This window comes from Lepus europaeus, chromosome 18, assembly GCF_033115175.1.
Source record: "Lepus europaeus isolate LE1 chromosome 18, mLepTim1.pri, whole genome shotgun sequence".
NCBI lineage: Eukaryota > Metazoa > Chordata > Mammalia > Lagomorpha > Leporidae > Lepus > Lepus europaeus.
In genome coordinates, this window is record NC_084844.1 from 54,003,736 (window position 1) to 54,024,340 (window position 20,605).

Consider the following 20,605-nt stretch of genomic DNA (forward strand, 5'->3'; position numbering starts at 1 on the left):
GTCATCCGTGCCGCAGTTGCCTCTTGAGTGATGAAATACGCCTCGAACCTATGCCCTCGTCTTGCCCATCACCTACGTCCAAATTCAGGCCCTCGTCACCTCTCATATGGACTCTGCCACCACCTGGTCTTCTCGCCTTGTCCTCTCAGGTGCACCCTTCTCCTTAACTGCCAGAGTGACCTGGCCCCAGCACTCGTCCCCTTAAGCCCTTCATGGCTCCCCACCAACCAGAGGACACAGTCTGCTACTGAACTTGATGCATACCTGTCCCCAGCTCCATGCCCCACCAGTGTGACCTGCTCTCTCCAAGGCTATCTTTCTCAGGTCATGCCAAGCTTCTTCCAGAAAGTTCTTTCCTCCTGCTCACCCCTCCATGCCTATCCCAACCCTCCAACCAGCATGCAGGCTGATTCTTGCCAGTCCCCCATGGCCCTGAACAGAAGGCTAACATTGTACTTGTCTTAGGGTCGAAGTCACCATGCATGTGTCTGCTTCCCACCCCGGTGTCAGCTTGCAGGTGGCAGGGTCTAATTCTGTTTCCCAGGGCCAAGCAGAGAACCCAGCACTGGATTGTGGCTCAGGAAGTGCTGTTTAAAGGGATAACCCAAGACTAAGGGCAGGAGGCAGGAATCAGGGGTGAGGGTGGCGGATGTAGGGCGAGGCAGGGGTGAGGGCCTTCATCACCTCCTCTCCATCATCTTCTTGAACTCCACCCGCATCAGGTACCCCCTGCACAAGGCCTGCGTGCGTGTCATCAGCGTCACCAGCTTCTCGTCTCTCATCTCCTCCAAAAGTCCCAAGAGCCCCGCTTTGAAAAACACCTGCATGAAAACAGAGAGCCCTGCTATGTCCTCAGCAGGATTCCACCCCGGCCCTCCAGGGCGTCTACTTTTGCCCAATCCCAACCCTCAACCCCCAGAACTCAGGGTTGGAGCTGGCAGCAGCCCAGCTTCCCAGCTTCAGTTCTGTCTCTGGTCTGCACAGGGGCCCCTCCTGGGCAGTGAGATGGCCTGTTCTACAGTAGGTTCCAGGCCCCATCCATCCAATGGATCCGTTCAGACAGACCCCCACAGGGAGGACTCCGGAAAGCAGCCACGGAGCTCAGTTGCACTCAGATTTGGAGAGGTTCAAGGTACATCTGCCGTACCCTCCTCCCCTCTCTCTGTCCGTCTGGGAGGGCCAGTTCCACCCTCAGGCTCACCTCACCTACAACCTGCTGGGGACCCCCAGCCTGCCCCTGTGTAGGAGGGGGAGCTTTGGAATCAGGCGATCACTTGAAGCTGGCTGGCTGTTGGCATTCACCATCCATCTGACCTTGATCATTGCCCTTGCCTTGTTCTTCTGAAGCTGCCATTCCCCCCACGCCCCCAAGAACCTGATGAGGTCAGGACCACCTTTGTCATGGTCACCCCCACCTCACTGGTCATTGTGAGGAGTCAATGAAACTCAAGGTGCTTCTAAAAGTCTGTAAAAAGTGGAATTAAAAGATTACATTGATTTTAGTGCAAAAACTTTTTGAAATTCATGCATAGTTATTCTTTTTTAAAGAACCAATCCAGGTATGCATGTTTAATTATAAATTTAAATTCTCTAGATTGTAGATTATTGATTTTTATATTCTTATAGAGAAAACATTCAGCAAACATTAAGTTGTAACTATGGATTTTAATTGTGAAACTTAGATTAAGCCATGTACTACTTGTAACTACTATTGACAATCTACTACTCATTAAATAATAGGACACTCTAAAAATTATTTTCTATTTCTTTTTAAAACTGAAACTAGTGATGATCCATTACTCATTAAATGAAGGTGGACAACATATTATACTCTAAAGATTGTTTTCTAATTCTTTTTTAAATTATATTTTTAAGATTTGGCAATTTTTAGCATTTAGCCACATTTGTGAATATTGTCCTTGCTGAAGTACACCTTCCACATAGTGATTTCATAATACACATTGTCTATGACTTTCTGAAGACGCCTCTAATGCATGGGTTTCCAAAATTTTTGCAACAAAAGAAGCTGATTTTTTTCTGTATTATTTCTTTGTTCCATATTATTTCTACATTATTTCCTAATACATTTTCTGTAAACTTTTTGAAGCACCCTGGTAGGTGTAGAAGGCTGCTCTCAGGGCTGGTATGCATGTGTCTGATGAACGTTAGCACTTTCTTGGTGAGAGCTGCCTCTCAATTCCTCCCTGCCCTGGAGTTCTGCCCATGCTGTCCTCCTCAGCTCCTTCCTCCTGAAATGTGCCTCCACCAGCTCCCTCCAGGACCCCGAGCTTCCCTACGCTTTCATCCTGGGCTTCCAATCTGAGCTTCTGGCCACTTAACAGCCAGCATGGAGATCGAGGTGTCTGCAGCAGCACACAGAGCCCCCTTTGCCTGGGCTGCTGGACCAGCCTGAATGGAAGAGGAAACAGATCCTCTCCCTGGACCAGCCGATGGGCAGCCAGAGCTGTGGGTGTGCGAGGGAATCCCACCTTCAGTGTTCTCACCTTGGTGTGGCCAAACCTGTACTGCTCTCGGTCCACGTCAATGGAGTTCAGGAGCTTCTCAGAAGCATTTTTGCTGTCGATGAACTGCCCTTCTGGGATGGCACTGGCATTGAGGATCCGGTACCTGAGAGAGAGGACGGAATCCCCTGCATGCATTCGGCTCCCCAGACTGACCCCATCTCTGAGACATGGCCCCCTAGATCTTGCCTTCTAGGCTTGCTCCAGTCTTAGAATATTGTACGGCAGGTCTGGGGGAGGTCATGTCTTGGGGTTGATGCCAGCAAGGGAGCTACAGCAGGAGGAAGCGAAGCGTGGAGGAAGGATACTCACAGCTGAAATTCTGCTTTTAGAGGAAACGATTGCTTTCTAAACCTAAAAAAGCCTTGAAATCAACTGTGACCTGCAGACATAGGTTCTCCTGCCTCTGGAGGCTCATCTCCCCTCCTCCACCCCGGACAGGGACTTGTGGGCCCAGATGGCTGGGAGGAGAGAGTTGGGGGAGAGCAGTGGGTCATGTTGGATGAACACCTCTTGGGGGCAGGGGGTGTGGTTTCCTAGTGGCATATCCAGGTAGAGGCCAGGGATGCGGATAAAATCCAAAAATGCCCGGGAGAGCTTACACAATAAAGAATTATCTAGTCCCAAATGTCAATGAGCAGAGGTTGAGCCATCTTGATCCAGAGTATCAACCAGGCTAGAAGGTCTGGGTTCTGACCGTGGAACCACTTTGGGTCTGGGGTCATCCTCCCCAAAGATGAAGTTCACAGAGATACCCGTTTCCTTAGGAGTGACTCTGGGGAACACGAACGGTGCCCTTCACAAGGGGAGAGCTGTAAAGACACAGGAGCATACCGCTGTTTGAAGTCGGCATACAGGATGCGGCTGGGGAATCCTTTCCTGCAGATCCGGATGCCCTCAAGGACTCCGTTGCAGCGCAGCTGGTGCATGACCAGGTAGTGGTCCATCACACCTGGGGAGAGAGTGTCTTGGAAGCACATCTATGGCTTATTCATTTTTTGTCTTTGAAGGATTGGGGTACCATGAGACACTCCAGGACACCCAGACTTGCATGGAAAGAGTTAGTCCCAGAACTAAAATGAAGGGGTTGGGGTGGCTGGAACTTGCCTATAGGTCCCACAGTAGAAATAATCCCAACAGACTCTAGTACTCCATAATCACATGGATAAAAGCCAAAATACTGATCTGTACCCTGTCCATGGCCTTTGACTCCATAGCCAGGCTCTACAACTAAAGGACAAGGATGTACAACCTATAGGCTGTGCCTTCAGTGGGAGGAGGGAGACAAAGTAGATAAAGAGAGAACTGGGGCTGGCGTTGTGGCCCAGTGGGTTAAACTGCTGCCTATGATGCTGGCATCCCATATGAGCACCAGTTTGAGTCTCAGCTACTCTGCTTCCAATCCAGCTCCCTGCTGATGTGCCTAGAAAAGGAGCAGAAAATGGCCCAACTACTTGGGCCCCTGCCACCCATGTGGGAGACCTGTATGGAATTCTAGGCTCCTGGTTTCCAACTGGCCTAGCACCAGCCATTGTGGCCATTTGGGAAGTGTACCAGTAGATGGAAGATCTCTTTATCTCTCTGTTACTGCCTTTCAAATAACTAAAATAAGTCTTTAAAAAGGAGTGCTAGCTGGCGCTGTGGCTCAGTAGGCTAATCCTCCGCCTTGCGGCGCCGGCACACCGGGTTCTAGTCCCGGTCGGGGCACCGATCCTGTCCCGGTTGCCCCTCTTTCAGGCCAGCTCTCTGCTGTGGCCAGGGAGTGCAGTGGAGGATGGCCCAAGTGCTTGGGTCCTGCACCCCATGGGAGACCAGGAGAAGCACCTGGCTCCTGCCATCGGATCAGCGCGGTGCGCCGGCCGCAGCGCGCCTACCACGGCGGCCATTGGAGGGTGAACCAACGGCAAAAAGGAAGACCTTTCTCTCTGTCTCTCTCTCTCACTGTCCACTCTGCCTGTCCAAAAAATAAATAAATAAATAAAAAATAAAAAGGAGTGCTATGGTAAGGGATGGAGAGGGTTGAATGCAGGGCAGGTGGTCATTCACTAGCTGTTTAGCACCTGCTTCTGAAGGAAGCAGTGGGGAGAGCTAAAGCTAGGACAGAAGAAGAGGAGCACAGGGACAATTCTCCATGGGGAGGGACCAGAGCCCCTCTTGGTAACCAGCCTGGATCAGGTGCAAACCAAACTGGGCCTGGGAAAATTCTTTCTCAGGGCTGTGTGAGGGGTTCCAGGAAAGGAGCTGTGACCTCATGCTGGTTTCTCATTGTGGACTCTAAGTTGCTGGTAGGGCTGCAGTAAGGTTGCCTTTGACTGAACCTAAGGGAGACTCCCAGAAGGCGCACACCCTTCCTTGGTCGCTGTAGGGGAGACATCACTGCATAGTTTTCAAGGCTGTCCTAGAGCTGTGCTGTCTGATACATCAGATTTAAGCCACACATGCAAATAGCATGTACGTCCGTTAAAATTAAAAATTCATGTTGTTGGCTGCACTTGCCACACTTCACGTAAGTAATGGCTACCATATTGGACAGTGCAGATGTAGAGTATATCATTCCTGAAAGTTCTGTTGGTTCAGTGATTCCCTAGAGAAAAAGCGGACAAGACCAAAGAGAGGCTGTATCAGAAATTCAGTGAACTGCTGAGCGGCAGTGAAATCATCTCCAGTTATTTCTCAGCTGATGACGACTCTGAGTGGCTCAAATCCCTGCTGTGCTCTTTACCAGCTGTGTGAAATTGGACTTTCTATGCCTTGATTTCATTTCATATTTTTAATTTAAAATTTATTTTATTATTTTATTCATATGGTTGGGAGGATCGAGTGAGTTAAGATGGGGAAGAGGTTTAAATAGCCCCTGGCACTGTGGAAAGAGCCCAACAGATACTATAGTTGTTTGTGGACCGACACTCTGAACTTCTAATGAGTTCCTTGAGCTATGCCATGTCCCTCTCACATCACAGCCACTAAGGATGTCTTCTTCCCCATCACCCCCTCTTCAATCTTGGGGTCTTGATGATTTGCGTTAGATTGCTCCTTCTAGGGCTAGTCAATTCCTAGTGACAGCACATGACCTGCAAGGGCACCTTTCACAGGTAAACCACCAGAGCCAAGGTCTTTACTCCACAACAACACCTGTGTCAGGCTCTCCCTGGGCTCCTATACCCGGGGCCAACATCACCTGGGACAGGTACCAGATAACTTGGGACAGTTCCTACCCCTTGAAGCCAATCCTAAGCCTGCTTAACTGCTTGCCCTGCCTCTCCCATCGGCTTCCTTGAAAACTGCAATATAGACTCTCACCTGTGATCTCCCCTTGACTCCTAACCCAGCCCCTGTGCTTCCCCATTGTGGCCTTGCCTGGTGTGTTGTTTTCTCTTGGGAACTGTCTTTTCAATGGCAGCCAGCTGTCTCTCCTGATCTGATGGCTTCACCATGGTCGAAGAGCATTTTGAGGAGTGGTAAAGATTAGAATCCTTTCCACACACACACAGGGACAGAGAGAGAGAGAGAGAGAGAGAGAGAGGAGAGAGAGAGAAGACAGAGTGGAGAGAGAGAGAGAGAGAAGAGAGAGAGAGTGAGAGTATCTTGCACACACTTCAGGGGGTCCTCTTCTGGTTGAGGGTGACTCACCTGGAGTCTTGGTCTCATTGGGAATCAGACATCGGACAAAGTGGGGGTGAGTGCTCCTCAGGTTGGTCATTAGTTTGTTTAAATTTTCCTGAGACAAAAACCGAAAAAGGCACATTCATTTGAGGAAATGCCACACCACTGGGCAGAAAGACAGCTGAACGTGGAGCTGCCCAATACGAACCCTGAACACGGCTGACACGGTCTGGAACGAGGAGCCCTTCTTCTTCCCGCCCTTCTTGCTGCCCCCAGAGTCACCTGGAGAGACACAGAAGGGTGTGTCAGTGGTACCTCAGGGGACTCGGGTGTGGGCTTGCTAAGCTACTTCTTAGTCTAAAATCTCAAATGGGAATTTCAGCTTCCTTTTGACATACAGAACGGAAGTTTTATTTGTTTTTAATGTGCCTCCCGACTACCTGGATTTGGAGTGAGACATGGGTGGCATTTGCCTGGGAGTGTAACTTAGACTCAGGATGGAAGGAGAGTCCATCCCTTTGGAAATCAGACAGAAAACCCAACTGAGCCACTGGCAACACTGAGACATTCCTCCCAAGCTTGTGGTTTCTTTCAAGAGCTAAGCTCCTTTTATCATTGAATCCTTATTTATTTTTTTTTTAAGATTTTATTTATTTATTTGAGAAGTAGAATCATAGACAGTGAGAGGGAGAGACAGAGAGAAAGGTTTTCCTTCTGCTGGTTCACTCCCCAAATGGCTGCAATGGCTGGAGCTACGCCAATCCAAAGCCAGGAGCCAGGAGTTTCTTCCGGGTCTCCCACGTGGGTGCAGGGGCCCAAGGAGGTGGGCCATCTTTTACTGCTTTCCCAGGCCATAGCAGAGAGCTGGATTGGAAGATGAGCCTCCGGGACTAGAACTGGCGCCCATATGGAATGCCGGGACCACAGGCAGAGGATTAATCTACTGCACCACAGTGCTGGCCCCGAATCCCTATTTATCTTTTAATGAAAAAAAATTGATATTTTAAGAATATTCTACAAATCAACTTTTTTTTTTCTTTTCTAAAACAGACCACTTTGTTTTCCATCTGAATTTGGAGTCAGTGACAGTCTACTTTTTCTGAATGGCTCTGTTTCAGATCTAGCCTCAGATCCTTCACCAAGATTCAGCCTTGGGGAAAAATGTTATGTCTCCCTTCCCCCTACACTCTTCTTAGCTCACCATCTCTGTAGCCACAATCTTGGAGAAATGCACATTTGGGCACTTTTCCAGCTTTACTGCCACACATGGTCCTATGTGAAGGTCTTGGTGTTGCCTATACATGAAGTTACGCAGTACTGCTATAGTGATACCCTGATCAAATGCTTAGAAAATGATGTTCCCCATTCTAGTTTACCTGTGTGCCTACATACTACATTTCTCTACTCAGAGTCCACTAGACATTAATTTTTTTAAAAATCCAATTATCTATTGATTCTTATGTTGCATGGTTTTTTCAAATTAGAAGCATTAATTCATTAAATGTATACATTTAAAGTAATCCAAAAATTTTAAACTGTTTTGGCTACTATAGAAAAAAACTATAAATAAATACATATGTTGATAACTTCAAAAAATTACTTTTATTAAACTTTTGGCTGGCATGGGGAGCTACTTTGGAAAAGAATTCAGTGGTTCTTCAAAGACTGAAGCATAGCCAGTAATTCAACTCTTAGGTATATACCCAAGAGAGGTGATCACATATGTCCACGTGGGAGTTTCTACACAAATGTTCATAGAACATTATCCACAAAAAACTGAGGCAATCCAAATGTCCATCTACTGGTGGAGAGTTGGAGAAAAATTTGGTACATTCCTACCATGGAGTATTATTTGCCTAGAGAAAGAAATGAAGTCCTGGTGTATGTTATGACCTGGACAAACCTTGAAAATCTTGATCTGAGTGACAGAAAGCAGACACAACAAACCACACAGTGTATAATTTGATTTATAGGAAATGTACAGAATAGGCAAATCCATGGAGGCAGAAGTAGATTAGTGGTTGCTTAGGGTAGTCAGGGGTGACTACCCATGGGCTACAGTATCAAGCGAATGTTCTCAAACTGGATAGATATGATTGTGCAATGCTGTGAATACACTAAAACCGTTGCATTTTTAAGGGTGAATTTTATCACATGTCAATTATATCTCCATGGAAGACTACTGAGTAATGCACTATTGGCTATCTTGTCCAGCCGGGAGTCCTGTTTACCTCCATAGAACTCAGTCTCTAAAGGAAGAGGAGGAGGACAAAGAAACATGGATATCAGAGACAGACGGATAAATCATGATCAAGCTTATCAAATTCTATATCTGACTACTGGCTCTTCATGGGCTGCTTTGGGATGTGAGTAATTGCAGACAGCTTTCCACAAGAGAAGTAAAACATAGAACTTCACCTGCTTCTGCTCCAGCGTAGTTGGAAAAAAGGAAGGACAGCAGCTTCAGTGAAGACTTCTGATAGAGTCCGACCACGGTCTCATTCAGGGGGTCCTTGTTCTTGTCCAGCCAGCCGGCGATGTTGTAGTCCACGGTGCCTGCGTAGTGCACCAGCGAGAAGTGGGCCTCGGCCTTGCCTTTGGCAGGCTTGGGCTTCTGGAAATTGTTGGACTTGCCTAGGTGCTGGTCATACAGCTTGTTCTTGAAGGAAGTGTCTGTGGCCTTGGGGAACATGCACTCCTCTTCCAGGATGGAGAAGATGCCCATAGGCTAGAAGGAGGATAATGGAGACTATGCATCTGCATTGATTAATAGTACATACCAACAGCTCCATGGTCTGGAGAAATCAAAGAGAATTTCTTTGGTATTATCACTTTGGCACCAAAACACTAGACTATAAGCCCTGGCTCCTGGTCTCTTTGGTGTGAAGACATAACAATGCTAGTCATAGAGTATGGCTTAATTAACATTTGTTGAGCAAAAGAGTATAAGATCCAATTACATGTATATAAACATAGCTCACTTTTAGAAATATATTTTTTAAAGGTCAAGTTATATATAGTACAGCCATAAAGTAATGTAAGTCCTATTTAAAAAAATTCTGGATTTCTCATTGCTACTATAGAAAGATATGAGTATACTTATTCCAACATGATCAGTTCTTAAAATGTGATAGGATTCTGTTTTTAAAAAGTTGATATCAATTCTTGCTTTCATAGTAACATCTTGCCAAGAACCCCTACTGATTCATGGTCTCTCCTCCTTGGGATTTTGGGCAAAATCAAATAGGTAAGAGAGGTCACAGTCCTTGTTGGAATTCCAATTACATTCTTGGGAATAAGTAAGCCTTTGATATTATCCAACCATGTGTTTCAGTAGATGTCAGAACAGATTATACAGCTTCTGGTGCTTTGCACAGGCTTACCCTCTCTGCACAAGGGGATTCAGGTATCTGCAGGCTTCCAGCATGGAGGGATGGGGTTAATGGTACCATTCTATCAGCAGAGACAAGACAGAGCAACAAAGCAAGAGTCCTAACCAAGAAAGAGCTGTCCCTGGGGAACAGGAGTTCCCTACCTTCTCAATGAGCTCAATGCAGGCAGCCAGGTCCATCCCGAAGTCAATGAACTCCCACTCGATGCCTTCCTTCTTGTACTCCTCCTGCTCCAGCACGAACATGTGGTGGTTGAAAAACTGTTGCAGTTTCTCATTGGTGAAGTTGATGCATAGCTGCTCTAGGCTGTTGAACTGAGTGTTTCAAATACCAGAGTTTGCATGAGTTTGGAAAACCCTATTGGGAATTTATCAAAACAGAACTAAGTAGGAGGCTCCTTCTTGGCCATTTACCCAAACAACTTACATCAAAGATCTCAAAGCCTGCAATGTCCAAGACCCCGATGAAGTACTGCCTGGGCTGCTTGGTGTCCAGCTGCTGGTTGATGCGGGTGACCATCCACAGGAACATCTTCTCGTAGACGGCTTTGGCCAGAGCGCCCACTGAGTTGGTCACCTTGAAGAAGGATCATTCCCTTAACCCTCAAACTAATATTTTTATGTTGAAAACATAGAATTTGAAACATATAAAAAGTGATGTCTTAAGGGTCTAAAGAAATTGAATACTGGCATTTTCACGTAGTTCAACCTAATATTAAAAATGCTTTGAGGTCTTTGCCCAACTCATGATGTGTACCCTTTGGATTTACAAAGATAGTTTTGTAACTTGCAAGATTATATAACACATGGCTCCAGCCCCTGCCCAGACTTGATCAGACACTCAATCCACATTGTGTTAATCCAAGTTTCTCTCATGAGATTTTGGAACTAGGATCAAAAGACACAGGTCTCAGGAAACACAGACATGTAAATTCAGGAACTGTGGGGTGGCCATGGGCAGGAGAGGTGGAGATAGCTTGTCTGCCCAGCAGGGACATAGCAGAGGAGGGATTTGGCAGCTCATGGAGCACCAGTTGAGGAGCTCCCATGGACTCTTGATTTTCTGGCCTAGACTCTCAAGGCATTCACTGGGTACTCCTTGATTTGTGTTCCTTGAGTTGCCCTAGGGGGCCTAAGAATAAATTATACCTCCAAACCAGAGCCAATATCATATGTATTTCTGAAAGCCGCAGCTCAAAGGGTTTGAGGATGGTGATTAAACGATGAAAACCCCCAGTCAATGGGATCCAGAGCATCTTGGTTACCTGCTGGACATTTTGTCCTTTGGTGACATATTCATTGCCCACCTTCACCCTTGGACAGCACAGACCTTTCAGCATTTCTGCAGAATTCAGACCCATCAGGTATCCGGCTTTGTCAGCCACTGGAGGAAGAGGAGAAATGGTGTCGTGCACAAACAACAGCTGCTGAAGTGTCCAGTCTGGCCCAGCTCCTCCCAGGAATGTTCTCCAAAATCCTTTTAGACATTTATGTTCTCCTATTGTACGAGACCTAGGACCTTCTCATGAAGCTTTAATTCCATAGCTCAGGGGCCTGAAATCTTAAGGATTTTCTATTTTCCTCCTAGATACAACTTTAAGAAAATGATGTTTCTTTGTCAATCCTTAAACTATCTATATTTCAATTTCATAAAAAGGTATTAATTGCATAGTAATTTTTAGAATCTGATAATACCATCAGAATAATATACAAGTAAAAGAGGCACCATCTGGATAGTTGAATATATATATATATACACAGGCATTTTCTTAATTTATGCAAAAATGTCATACTAATAGTTGAGAGAGATGTACAAAACTTTGACCCTGCCTTCAAGAGTTTGGAGCTGGTGAAAATCAAGTGAGTGTAGAAATTTCATGTTCTTCATGGTCTGCAGTCAACTCTCTGTATCCATGGATTCAACCAACCCAGATCAAAAATATTTGAGGGAAAAATTGCATCTGTACTGAACATGTACAGACATGTTTTCCCTTGTCACTATTCCCTGAACAACACAGTGTCACAACTATTTACATAGCACATACACTGTATTAAGTATTATTTTTTTAAAAAACCCAAGAGATATTTAAAGTATTAAGGAGGATGTGTGTAGGTTCTATGCAAATACTAAGCCATTTTATGTAAGGGACCTGAGCATCCACAAGTTTTTGGTGGTTGTGTTGGGGGGGGGGGTGGGATCTTGAAACCAATTCCCTGTGGATATTGAGGAATGACTGAATATGGTTTCATGTGGTTCCATGGCCATTCATGGACTTTGGAATGGACCTGGATGTCTTCATTGAGCACACTGAGCATGTAGAGAAGTACTGCTACCCAGGGACAACTCAGTCTTGGTCAGTACATTCCCCTTGTTGCTGGCTGGGGAAACAAGTTTAAAAAAAAAATCCAGATCAGTATTTGTTAAGTACTTAATTAGAGGCCAAATTCATGTTTAACTCTTTGCTCAAACTATCTCCTTCCTACTTTGCCCATTTAGGTAGATGGTATGATTATTTTTCTATTTACTTAATCTTAAAAAGCGTGGCGTGATACATCCCTTTCTCTCTCTCTCCATGATATGCTTATTCATTTTACCCTAAAAACAGCTGGCCTTTCCATGGTTACCAACAGTGTGGACTAGTATAGTGGCAAAGAGCTCTCTAGTTTCAAACTGCTTGGGTTCAGACTTGTGCTTTTGGTTTTCGGTTCCCCAATGTTGTCAGATGTGAAATGGAAGGCAGTCACAGTACCCGTGTTGTAGGGTTGTCACAGCATGCCCAGTGCACAGGGAACTCCCAGCAAACGTTCACTCAGATTGAAATCATCATCAGACCCCTACTACAGTCCTCCACTTCCCCTTTACTGAGCTCTTTCTAAGTCCCAAAACACCGAACACAAGGCTGGTAGGACTGGAAGAGGGCCTGAGACTCCTCTGTGACACAAGCAAGACAGCCCACCCTTGCTGAGGAGCCTGGAACTTGTTTCCAAGAGTTCCTTGCTCTTGGCGAGGCTGACTGATGACAGAGAAATTTCAGGTGGTCACACGTACTTCCCTTGCTACTTGGAGCACCAGTGGCTTTTGTGATCTACCAAATACATTCTTAACCATTTACTCTAGCACTCAAGACCTTTCCAAGTGGATGTCAAAATAATAACTTTTAAATTCTCATCTCTTGCAAGTCCACTACATCTATCCTGTTCCATAGTCAAGATGTGCTTCTCTCTGCTCCTCAGTCCCCATCATATTCCTTCCTCTTTCCCTCACTCATGACGTATCTTCTGTCAAGACCACCTTCTCCTTGGCATCTTTCAGAATCCTACTATCCTTCAAGTCCAAGTCAATGCCCCTTCTGCTAGGAAGTCTTCCCTGGCTGTCCCAGTCAGAAATGATTCCTGCTCTGGATACTTGAGTTTCTCTCCTGTTAGTTAGTATGTATCACTGTCATGAGCAGGATTTGAAACTGGCCCAAAGATTTGCATGTATCTGGTGGGCAAGTCTTATATAATCTCCTCCACTTGAGTGCAGGTGAATCTGTGAATAGGAAGGGATACCATCCTTCACAAAGAGGTTACTAATCAATAGGCTTTAAATTGATAAAAAGGGGTATAATCTAAACGTAGAATAAATAGGGATGACTCATGTTGCCAGCCCTTTGTTCACAGAACTTGCAAGGTGCATTGTGAGAGTTAAGAGTTCAGATGGGTGGGGACATAATGGGGGTGGGGAGATGGGGATATGGGTTCTGTTACTCACTGTTCAGCCCTGCCTTTTCCCTCTGTCCTAGTTCCAGACCTCTTAGGGATGAGGGTGATGGTGGGGTCAACCAGGTCAAAGTTATGGGGAGGAAGATTTGTTCACTAGTCCTTGTTTCAGTGTCAAGTTCAACAGACATCTGGGGGAAGTGAAGGTAGGAGGAAAACTCGGCGCCCACTTTATTAAAGGTCTCATTTTTTGGCTCAAATGATGAGTATAGTCATCATTAATTTCTGGTCATTAATAACAATAGCATGGAGAGAAAGTGGAGCTCATGTAATGATATTCTTCATAAAATTCCACCTTAAAAAACAGATAAACGGGCTGGCACTGTGATACAGTAAGTGGCTAAGCCTCAGCCTGTGGTGCCGGCATCCCATACAGGTGCCAGTTTGTGTCCTGGTTGCTTCTCTTTCGATCCAGCTCTCTCCTATGGCCTGAGAAAGCAGTGGAAGATGGCTGAAATGCTTGGGCCCCTACACCCACATGGGAGACCTAGAAGAAGCTCCTGGGTCCTGGCTTCAGATTGGCCCAGCTCTGGCTGTTGCAGCCATTTTGGGAGTGAACCAGTGGATGGAAGACCTTTCTCTCTGTCTCTCCCTCTCTCTGTAACTCTACCTCTCAAATAAATAAATAAACCTTAAAAATATAGGTAAACTTATAGTAAGAGAAGGCAGAGTAGATGGTGATTATTCATTACCAGCATGGTAAGTTTTGTTGTTCAAGGATTTGCCACCACAGAAATCCTTGGCTGAGTGAGTGAACTTTCTAGTTCATATGCAATGAGCTTCAGACAACCCAAACATGCAATTTTGGAGGAAGAACTCTTGAGAGGATTGCAAAGCTTATCAGTTCCCAAGTTCTCTTCCCAGATGTGGGTACCTTCAGTGCCATCCGGCTCCGCCTGTTCCTCACGCTGCTTCTGCTTGAACTTCATGTTCCCATAGTGCATCACGGCTCCTGTCAGCTTGTAGATTCCAACCTTTTCCTCTGAGCTGAAGCCCAGGATGTCAATAGCATTCTGGGAAAAAAATTGGACTCAGAAATCAAAGTGCAGCTTTTTCTTGGTAAAGACCTCACCTTTTGCCCAAGTAAGTAGATGACAAGTGGATTGTGGCAAATTAGGAATTAAAATAATTTCCTGACCATCTTTGTGCTGGTGGGTGGAGTGGAAGGGAAGAGAATATGAATAATCTGTTTTTGTCCATCAAATGAGAACTGAGTATGCTCCTCCTGCCCTGTACCTAGCTTTGGAGGCTGTCTTCTGTGTGGGCATACTGGAACCATTGTGTGAGACTGGGAGAAGGAAGTCTCACAGATAGGAACTGAGAAATGGTTCAACAGCTTGAGAGTTTGTCACTGCCATATAGGAATTCCAGGGCTGTTCCAACTCAAGATGTGATGCATTACATATTTTAGAACTGGAAGCAAGGATCATGGAAGATTACACTGTCACTTTTCAAATGAGATAGAAGCAAAGTTTTTCAGCGCCCTTTCTATGTGAGAGGCACTGGGTAGGCACCACCATATGCCATCGCATTCAGTTCTCACAAGAATCCTGCAGGTGCACAGATTTTTTTTTCCAAATTTCCAGGTGAAGAACTGAGGTTCTATGAGTAAGTAACATGAAATGGTATACAACACATTTAGTGTTATTAGTACTATGTTACTGTTTATATTATGTTTATATCAGTATATTATATAGGATATATGATATTATATAGTATACAATTATTTAGTTATATATTAGTATATTTATATAACATAATTTATAAATACATTAGTATTATTTATTTATAAATATACAGTACAATATTATTTTTATAGTAGTATTGTTGTTAGTAGTTAGTAAGTAAGCTGCAATGTCATGTAACACTTTTATTTATCATTGCTCTAATTATTAACCCTGCAAATACTCCCCAAAGATCAAGGCTACCATCCCAAAAGATGACCTGAGGAGGGAGGTGTCCAGGTCGAGCCCAAAGTGGTGAGTGGGTGAAAAATGCAGGGGCTGCTACAGAGATCAGACTTTCTCCACTGCTTTATACTTTTTCCTATTTCCTGGAAGACTTGTGTAGGTGGTTTTGTACCCAGAAATGTTCTGACAAATGTTATGTTAAAAACCTTAAAGTGCAAACTTTTATTCTACTTAAAATGCTACTGAAGTTCTGTTTTAAAGAACCTTGCAGATTCCCATTCTGAAATCCTGTAATAAAGAACTGAGTGGGGGAGGGGGTAGTCCGTACTGATCCTCTGAGTTTTTGAGTCCGGGACCTAGGTACTAACCACTTAGCTTCCCTGGGTCTTGGTTTTCTCAGGAGTTCACTCAGCTGCCTCATAGCTCACAAGTTCAACCATTCTATGTGCCAACACACAAGAAACCAAACACTTACATCAGTCGCCAACAGTTCTTCACTGTCATCAATGCTGGCTACTGTGACCTCTCCTTGGCTCACGAACGGGAAATCAAAGGGGTTTGTTGAGATCAGAAGCAGATCTGCAAAACACAAAGATCCATCCCTTTAACATTTCATGCACATGATTTTTCCCCCAATGCCACTGATTTGAAAGGTTAAGAATGATATCCTGAGAACTCACCAATTAGTTCTGGTTTCTTGTTGGACATGATTTGGTAAAAAATATGATAGCTCCTCTCACTAGATAACTGAAATGTCACTCTGGATTTTTCCAAGAGATCTAAAGTAACAACAACAACAACAACAAAATAATGTTATTTCAGGTTCCTGAAAGATACCTTTGTAGCCAAATACCCAGGTCTTTATCGAGGGTCAGACTCACAGGTTTCAATGTCTGCCGATGCTAGCTTTCCCGTGGCTCCAAAATGAATCCGGATGAACTTTCCCTGTCCAATGGCATGTTGACAAACACCATGTTATTTCATTTATACAGTTCTGTGGCTGGCCTCTGACAGGTGGCCACCACCAGTGGGTGGGTAGCACAAGTCAAGGAGGAAGTGGGGAAGAATTGGGAACACTGCCCTCCTCTCTATTTCCACAAGCTGGATCAGCCAAGATTCCAGGCAGTTCTACCAGCACCTGGCCTTGTCCCCACATCTCAAGGGAAGCCTGCAGGCTGCCTCTCCCACTCTCTGCCTGGGAGCACTTCACTCTTGATTGCTGCCGTGGTATTTATCTTGCTGCCTTACAGCTGCATTCGCAAACTCTTCCTCATAACATCTTTGGATTAATAATCTGATTGACCTGGCTTATCACTTCTTTTGCCTCTAGATGTTCCTTCTGAGATTTCTAGCCTCAGTTTTACATACAACTCACTAGAAGCATATCTAGCTTATCTAGCACATCGAAGTTCAAGTCCAGTGCCTTGGCTATCAAAAGAACCACTAAGAGTCTGGTGGGCCCTTCTTGGAGAGTGAAAGGTGAAATGTTGTATGTATGTGTATATATCTGTGCTTATTTTACATTATCTGCTTGATTGGCCCTATACCATACTGGGAACAAATACGAGGGCAAAAAGATTTCCTTGCTTATCCACCCAGAGCCTGGAATGTGATTGGTGCCTAAATATACTCAAAAGTTTCTCAAGACAGCCTGCAAACAATTAGGGAAAGATGGTAGAGATATATGTTGGATCTTCAGTATTTTTCAGCACTTCAAGGAAGATGATGGAAGTTACCCCATTAGCCTAAAAATGTTTGGAGAGTGGAAAAAGGACAAAGTAACTGGAATGATTGTGACTTTTGGGTCAGGACCAAGAAAGGCCTGGGAACCAAATAAATAGAAGTGATAATGGGGTGTTCTCTGAAGGCATTGTCTGTCATGTTCAGGTAGTGTTAGCACAAAAACTAACTTGGTCCAAGTGCAGCATACCTCTGACATGGAACGTGTATCCAGGTTGCCCCTAAGGAAGAGGACTTGAATTGTGGAAAACAGATGAGCAAATGGACAGTACCCAGGGCACAAAGGGCATATCCAAGAACAGACAGCACAGCATTCCGAACATTGGTCTTTGATGAATGTACCTACCTTCTCATGAGTAATGATTTTACTTTGGAGGGGCAGCAAGAAAATGTGGGTTGAGATGATCCAATCAGTGAGATGTGTGGAGTTAGGATATGTGTTTCCAACTGTAGGCAAACATGAGCGCTTCACATCTGAGTCCTTGCCCCACTGACCAGGGAGATTATGAAATAGAGGGCTGGATATTTGTTTACTTGCCAACATGGAAGTCAATAGCTCTTTGGTTGAGATAATCTTAAGTGAAAGATTGAGGGATGGAACATATCATTCAATATTTTCAGTATTAGCCTGCTCATATATATATGTATTTTTTTTAGCTCTTCTGCTTTCACTCATTTTTCCTTACTTCCAATGCTCCTTGACTTGGAGAAGGTCACGCCTGCTAACTTCATTGATATGAGACTTTCTGCAGCTAAATGAATGAATATTGCTCAATGGACTTTTACATTTTAAAAGGTTTCTGTAGAGAGAGACCAGTGATAGTACACAGAATTGTCCTCAGCTGTGGAATTGGAACCACTGCAATGACTTCGGGCTACTGTAAGGTGATGTTGACTAGTTAGGGAAAGATAGCTAAGCCCTCCCTCTGCCAGGAATAAGTCAGTGCATTCTTCAAAGAGCATCATAGTACCCCACTGGGATAGATCGATCTGAGTCACTTGGGGTTAGAAATAGGTCTTAGCATATTTTAGTTTATGTGGTAATGTTTCATGTGCGGTATTTGAGTGGAAGTTTTTTTTTTTTTTTTTTTTTTTTGCAGGGCAGGAGGGTAGTGGAAAATTGTCTGAGTCTTACAAATCTTGAGGAGTTGTCATTCCTCACAGTCTTGGCATTTCCAAAGGCCTCCAGGAGGGGGTTGGCCTGGATGATCTGATCCTCTAGGGTACCCTAATAAAAATCAGAAAAAGACAAGAGAAGACTTGGGACTATTCCTGAAGTAGTCCCTTGGTGACTCAAAAGTGTAGGTGCTTTAGATGGGGTTCAGGGAGGGATGTTGACCAGGCCTGCCCTGTGGTCAGTGCAGGTGTGCAGAGGTGTCCACAAACCCACCCCACACCGTCTGAGGAGTCTTCATGCCCCATCTGAGAGAGGTTCTTCCTAGTACAGCAGTGCAGTGACTTCTGGTCAAGCCAGAGTCCAGGCTACAATGTTATCCCCTCCAACTCGGCCTTCAGATTTTCTTTCTTTGATAATGTTTCATTGTCAATCATGGATTTTTTAGAACTTCTGTTATTGCATGAGCCATGACTCACCTCATATTGACACCTCTGTGTTCAGGAAGAGAAACTGAATGTGAACAACAGAAAAGTGACGTCTTTAGAAGAATCAGTGGTTCTTAAAAAAGTGTCTTAAAAGGCAAAATATATTTATGAGGATTATTCCTCAGAAGTCCACTACAGAAATCAGGATTTTCATCCTCACCCCCATGACTGCTGATCCTTCCGGCTCCAGTGCCCTTTGGAACCTGCTGTCAACTCCAGGGCTTCTCAAAGTGTGGTCCCTGACCAGCAGTATGAATTGTTTCTGGCAATAGGGTAGAGATACAAAATGGGAGTTCTTACCCTAGACCTGCTGAATCAGAAATTCTGAGCCTGGTCAGTCAGAAGTTCAGGAAACACAGGCTTACTGCTAGCTTCTGAAGTGGAGGCAGACACATGGGACTTGACCCTCCACCTGTGGGAGGGGTCTGACACTAACCCTAGGTAGATGGTATCAGAATGGAATTGAATGGTAGAACACCTGGTCGGTGCCTACAGAGAACAGAATTGCTTGTTGTGGAAAAGCTCCCATACATTCGGTGTCAAAAGTGTTCTGTGTGGGCACAGAGAGAGGAGAGAAGGATTTCCCCCTGCCCCTGCTGAGTGTGTGCCTGCACGTCCTTTATGCCTTCCCGCTTTCTCAACTGTGTGTATTCCAGCAGGCCCCTGTGTGCACACTGCTGCCCACCTGCATTTTGCCTGGCTGCTGCTCCTTCTTCTTGTCCCCAGTAACTGCAATTGTTGCAAAGTACTGGATGACACGCTTGGTGTTCACAGTCTTCCCAGCCCCGGATTCTCCACTGTTGATTTAAAAGTAAATGGGATCAAGGAGTATGGAAGGGACATCATAGGCTCTGAGTCACTGTGGTGTGAACACGGGTTACTCACGTGATGAGGATGGATTGGTTGTCTCGATCTGGAAACACAGAGGGGAGCAAAACAAAACAAATCAACAATAGACAGGATATAAAAATAAGGCAACAATGGTTTGAGAACATGGCCTATAGTTGTGGCTTTGTCGTGCACTGCCAGTGTGGTTTGGGCAATATCTAATCTTTGGGGCAATTTCTGGAACTTTCCCAAATGTGGAATGTGTAACATGAGCAGCCTGGGAGATGAACAGTGAATTCCACAATGTAAAAGTTATTCATGTTCATAAATCTTTCACTCCTTACTACCACTTTCTTTTCTTCCTTTTTTTTTTAAGATTTTACTTATTTATTTGAGAAGTACAGTTACAGATAGAGAGAGGGAGAGACAGAGAAAAAGGTCTTCCATCCACTGATATATTCCCCAAATGCCTGCCAACAGCTGGAGCTGGGCTGATCCAAAGCCAGGAGCCAGGGGCTTCTACCGGGTCTCCCACACGAATGCAGGGGCCCAAGCACTTGGGCCATTTTACACTGCTTTCTTAGACCAGCAGCAGAGAGCTGGATCCAAAGAGGAGCAGCTTGAACTTGAACTGGTGCCCACATGAGGTGCCAGTGCTGCAGGCTTAGTCCACCACGCCATAGCACCAGCCCCTCATCTTCCACTTTATCAAAGAAAGCAAGACTTAGCCTAAGCATTTGTGGGAGGTCATAACTTCTAATTTTTTAAAAAAGATTTATTTTATTTATTTGAAAGACAGAGTTACAGAGAGAGGTAGAGACAGAGAGAAAGGTCTTCCATCCGCTGGTTCACTCCCCAGATGGCCGCAACGGCCGGAGCTGTGCCAATCCAAAGCCAGGAGCCAGGAGCTTCTTCCAGGTCTCCCATGCGGGTGCAGGGGCCCAAGGACTTGGACCATCTTCTACTGCTTTCCCACACCATAGCAGAGAGCTGGATCGGAAGAGGAGCAGCCGGGACTAGAACAAGTGCCCATATGGGATGCTGGCGCTTCAGGCCAGGGCTTTCACCCACTGTGCCACAGCGCCAGCCCCCACAACTTCTAATTAAAAGTTATGGGGAGCAGGCATGGTAGCGCAGTGGGTTAAGCTACCACTTGCAACTTGGGCATCCCATCCTGGAGTGCTAGTTCAAGTCCTGGATAGTCTTTTGATCAAGCTTCCTGCTAATGTGCCTGGGGAGGCGGTGGA

The 20,605-nt window shown here is 45.1% G+C and overlaps 1 protein-coding gene across 1 annotated transcript in view; it reads right to left on the reverse strand.

Moving 5' to 3' along the window:
- MYH13 (myosin heavy chain 13) overlaps nt 1-20,605 on the reverse strand; it is a 46,126-nt gene that overhangs the window by 21,835 nt on the left and 3,686 nt on the right. Inside the window, exons 4-19 of the mRNA XM_062175119.1 lie at nt 19,416-19,443; nt 19,216-19,327; nt 18,064-18,156; nt 16,070-16,133; nt 15,869-15,967; nt 15,664-15,767; nt 14,153-14,291; nt 10,782-10,900; nt 9,944-10,093; nt 9,661-9,831; nt 8,544-8,853; nt 6,334-6,407; nt 6,153-6,240; nt 3,357-3,474; nt 2,505-2,628; nt 685-821 (exon numbers count right to left, since the gene is read on the reverse strand). Of these exons, the coding sequence (XP_062031103.1) occupies nt 685-821; nt 2,505-2,628; nt 3,357-3,474; nt 6,153-6,240; nt 6,334-6,407; nt 8,544-8,853; nt 9,661-9,831; nt 9,944-10,093; nt 10,782-10,900; nt 14,153-14,291; nt 15,664-15,767; nt 15,869-15,967; nt 16,070-16,133; nt 18,064-18,156; nt 19,216-19,327; nt 19,416-19,443 (1,930 nt within the window). The remainder of the gene's footprint in view (nt 1-684; nt 822-2,504; nt 2,629-3,356; nt 3,475-6,152; nt 6,241-6,333; nt 6,408-8,543; nt 8,854-9,660; nt 9,832-9,943; nt 10,094-10,781; nt 10,901-14,152; nt 14,292-15,663; nt 15,768-15,868; nt 15,968-16,069; nt 16,134-18,063; nt 18,157-19,215; nt 19,328-19,415; nt 19,444-20,605) is intronic.